At 34.5% G+C, this 3,530-nt stretch overlaps 1 protein-coding gene across 1 annotated transcript; it reads left to right on the top strand.

Annotated features, from left to right (window-relative positions):
* Nucleotides 1-932: 932 nt before the first annotated feature.
* Nucleotides 933-3,258, top strand: LOC121256926 (gibberellin 2-beta-dioxygenase 6-like). Its single transcript, XM_041157735.1, has 3 exons — nucleotides 933-1,690; nucleotides 2,283-2,604; nucleotides 2,971-3,258. The coding sequence occupies exons 1-3, from the start codon at nucleotides 1,221-1,223 to the stop codon at nucleotides 3,199-3,201; spliced, it is 1,023 nt and encodes a 340-aa protein (XP_041013669.1). The 5' UTR covers nucleotides 933-1,220; the 3' UTR covers nucleotides 3,202-3,258.
* Nucleotides 3,259-3,530: the final 272 nt, after the last annotated feature.

Here is a 3,530-nt window from a genome sequence, read left to right on the forward strand (position 1 = left end):
ACTATTTATTCTATATTTTATATTTATAATTTTTTTATAAAATATAAAAATATTTTTCATAAGATATGAAGATATTTTTTATAAAATATAAGTATAGGATAAAGAATAATAACTGATAAAAAATAATTTAATAAGAAGAAAACCATACCATCGTTACTATTAATTAATATTATAAATAACCAATTTATACTTTATCCACTTTTTTTGGCAATCGAGCGTCAGTTCCTCAAATTTCGCTTGACCCAGTTTGGAGATTTACGGAAGGAAAATTTTACTCTTACCACCGTATCACCTGCTGGGGTTATGGTTTTTTTTTTTTTTTTTTATTTAATGATTAAGTAAGTATTTTTTTAATAATATTGTAAATTTTTTTAAAAATAAAAAATTTAAAAGTATTAAAAAATACATCTAAAAAATAAAAGAAAAAAAAAATAAGAGTAAAATAACTGGCTGGAGCCCCAACGGGAGCTAAACCACCCTTCTCGGAGTTTTGTGTGAAACAGCTCCACAGCGGTCCCAACTTTTAGACTCTTATTTAGATTTAGAAATGAATTGAAATTTTGTTACGTAGAATAAAATATTATTTTTTAATATTATTTTTTTTTATATTTAAAAAATTAAATTATTTATTATATTTTATAAAAAAATTTTAAAAAAAAATATAATAATAAGATGAGATGAGATTTCATTTCAAATCGAGGCTAAAAAGGAAAAAGATGAATAATTTCAAAACAATTTCTATTGCTTTCATGGGTTCCGCCATGTGACTGTAAAGGGTCCATATCCCCATTTGCGTCGACGTTTCCATGTCGTCAAAGTCAAAAGATGAAATTAGGTTTGGATGCATCCTTTTTTATCATTTTCACACTTCTTTAAGTATTTAAGTATTGATATGCCCTCTGTGTTGATTCATGAATGGTTTAGAATATCTGTGTAGATTTCTATCAAGACAATTTCAAAGAAACATCCTCGATCTCTGCTTTCGTCGCCATTTGGAAGCTCCACTTTTGATCTCTACTCATTTTTGTGCCACTTCACCATTGTGCTCTGTCCTCTAGCATTGTTCATTGAACCTCATACTCTATCTCTCTCTCTCTCTCTCTCTCTCTCTCGCCAGCCGTATAAATACGATCAACACGATTAAACATCACGGTTCCCTGCTCTAGTGTTTGGTAAACAGTATATAGTTAACAGCTACGTAGACCACAAAAAGAAAATCAATGCCAGAATCAAATCCCCCTCTCCTACGGCATTATGAAGCGCTTTTGCGCCACCCAGCAGAACTTCCTGCACTTGATTGCGATGAACGACAAAGTGGAGCATTCATGGAGGAATGTGGCCAGCTGCCATTGATAGACTTGAACGGTTTAAAATATCATCACGCGAATAAGGAGAGACTAGCTTGCTCTGCAAGAATATGTAGAGCGTCATCAGAGTGGGGATTCTTTCAAGTAATAAATCATGGGATTAGCTCTGAATTACTCCGGAAGATGAAGAGAGAGCAGGTGAAGCTGTTTCAAGCTCCCTTCGAGATGAAGGCTTCTCGTGGGCTTCTAAATAATTCATACACATGGGGAACGACAACAGCTACTTCTCCAAATCAGTTCTCATGGTCGGAAGCATTCCACATTCCTCTCACAGAGATTTCGGAAGAAACTTACTATGGAGATCAGTACTTCAGCTCTCTAAGGTACAGACACTTTTTCACCATAATGCTAGTCATTTTCTTCAGGTCAACTGTTTGATATATCGTTTATTAAATTTGAAGACCGTGAAAAGAGCAAGCTGCCACTGGAGACAACTCTCAATCTAGAATCACCTTGGGTGTACAACAGTGCATGAAATAGGAGTGACATATGTAGTATTATTACACAAATGTAAAATAAAATTTTACAAACTACTCTCATCTTACTTTTGTCCTACTTTTAACTCATTATGATGGAGTAGTATTATCCTACAACTTTTATTTTTTTAAAAGATAATTTAAAGGGTCCTGAAATGTTTTAGATTTACATAGTAAGACAAAAGTAAAATAGCTATGTTGTACGTAGCAATACTCAAAATCTAATGCCGGGACCGGCTACTTAACACAGAAACGGTCCCCCTTCTAATGGCAGAACAAAGCTGCCAACTTGTTGAAATACATCCCAGAACTAGCTAGGCCATCTTATCTTGCCAACGCAATAATGTGGAAATGATCATCGTGTCGTTTGAGACAGAATGCATGGTTAAATCACATGTACAGGCTGATATATTCTTTCGTTTTCAACGTCTGGCAACAGGGAAGTGATGAAGGAATTCGCAGCAGCCATGTCGAAACTAGCACGATTACTAGCAGAGATTCTATCAGAGAATTTGGGTAGTCAAAAGGGAGAGAGTGAAGATGTCTGTGATGAAAGCACATGCTTTCTTCGCTTGAATCGTTATCCGGCCTGTCAGATATCTCCCGAAGTTTTCGGCTTAGTGCCCCACACTGATAGTGATTTCCTTACAATACTTTGCCAAGATCAAGTCGGTGGACTTCAGCTCAAGAAAGGTTCCAAATGGGTGGCTGTAAAACCCATCCAAGATGCTCTACTCGTCAATATTGGAGATCTTTTTCAGGTAAAATAATTTCCCTTTGTTTTATGCGTATGCCACGACAAATTTTGTTGAAAAGAATGTTCAATTGATGTGCTTACTGTTGGTGATGAATTAAGGAACACTAGTCAAAGTCGTCTCGCAAGTGTAACACCCAAGATTGCGGGCGGTGCTGCTGCTATCACTACAAAACAAATCAATACAAGAAACATTGTACTTTAGAGTTACACATATTCAAAACTAACTAAAAAATAAAACCCAGACATCCAAACTAACTAAACACTATATATACTGTACATCAGAACAAAAGCAAATCTTTTCATTGTGTTGCACTGAATAAATTGGCTAATAAGATGTACTGTTTGCGCTCCTTGGAGCTATTAAATGCAGGCACGGAGCAACGATGTGTATAAAAGCGTGGAGCACAAGGTGATGGTTAATAGGAAGACGGAAAGATACTCTATAGCATACTTCCTTTGCCCTTCCTATGATTCTTTGATTGCCAGTTTTAAAGAACCTTCAATCTATAGAAAGTTCACTTTTGGAGAATACAGGAAAAGAGTTCAAGAGGATGTCAAAAAAACCGGCTACAAAGTAGGCCTCCAAAGATTTCTACTTTAGGATCGATCATACGGATATACGTCCGTACATTGTCTTATTTATGTTGAAGGGAAAAACGTCCTTCGCTAGCTAGTTCCGCTAAAGTTTATATATAGACGCAAGAAAAATGTTACTTTGTCACCCTTATTTTATTTCTTCACTTTGACTACTTGTGTATTTATTTTTTTTAATTTATTTTTGTTACTTAATGATTAAGAAAGTAATTTTAAATGTATTGGTATATTTTTTATTTTTAAAAAATATTTAAATATTTTGAAAAAATATGAAAAGAAAAATGAGAAAAAATAAAAACAAACATTTAGCCTAGCGGTCAAATTGAGCCGGCTACT

The sequence above is a fragment of the Juglans microcarpa x Juglans regia genome, chromosome 3S (assembly GCF_004785595.1).
Source record: "Juglans microcarpa x Juglans regia isolate MS1-56 chromosome 3S, Jm3101_v1.0, whole genome shotgun sequence".
Lineage (NCBI taxonomy): Eukaryota > Viridiplantae > Streptophyta > Magnoliopsida > Fagales > Juglandaceae > Juglans > Juglans microcarpa x Juglans regia.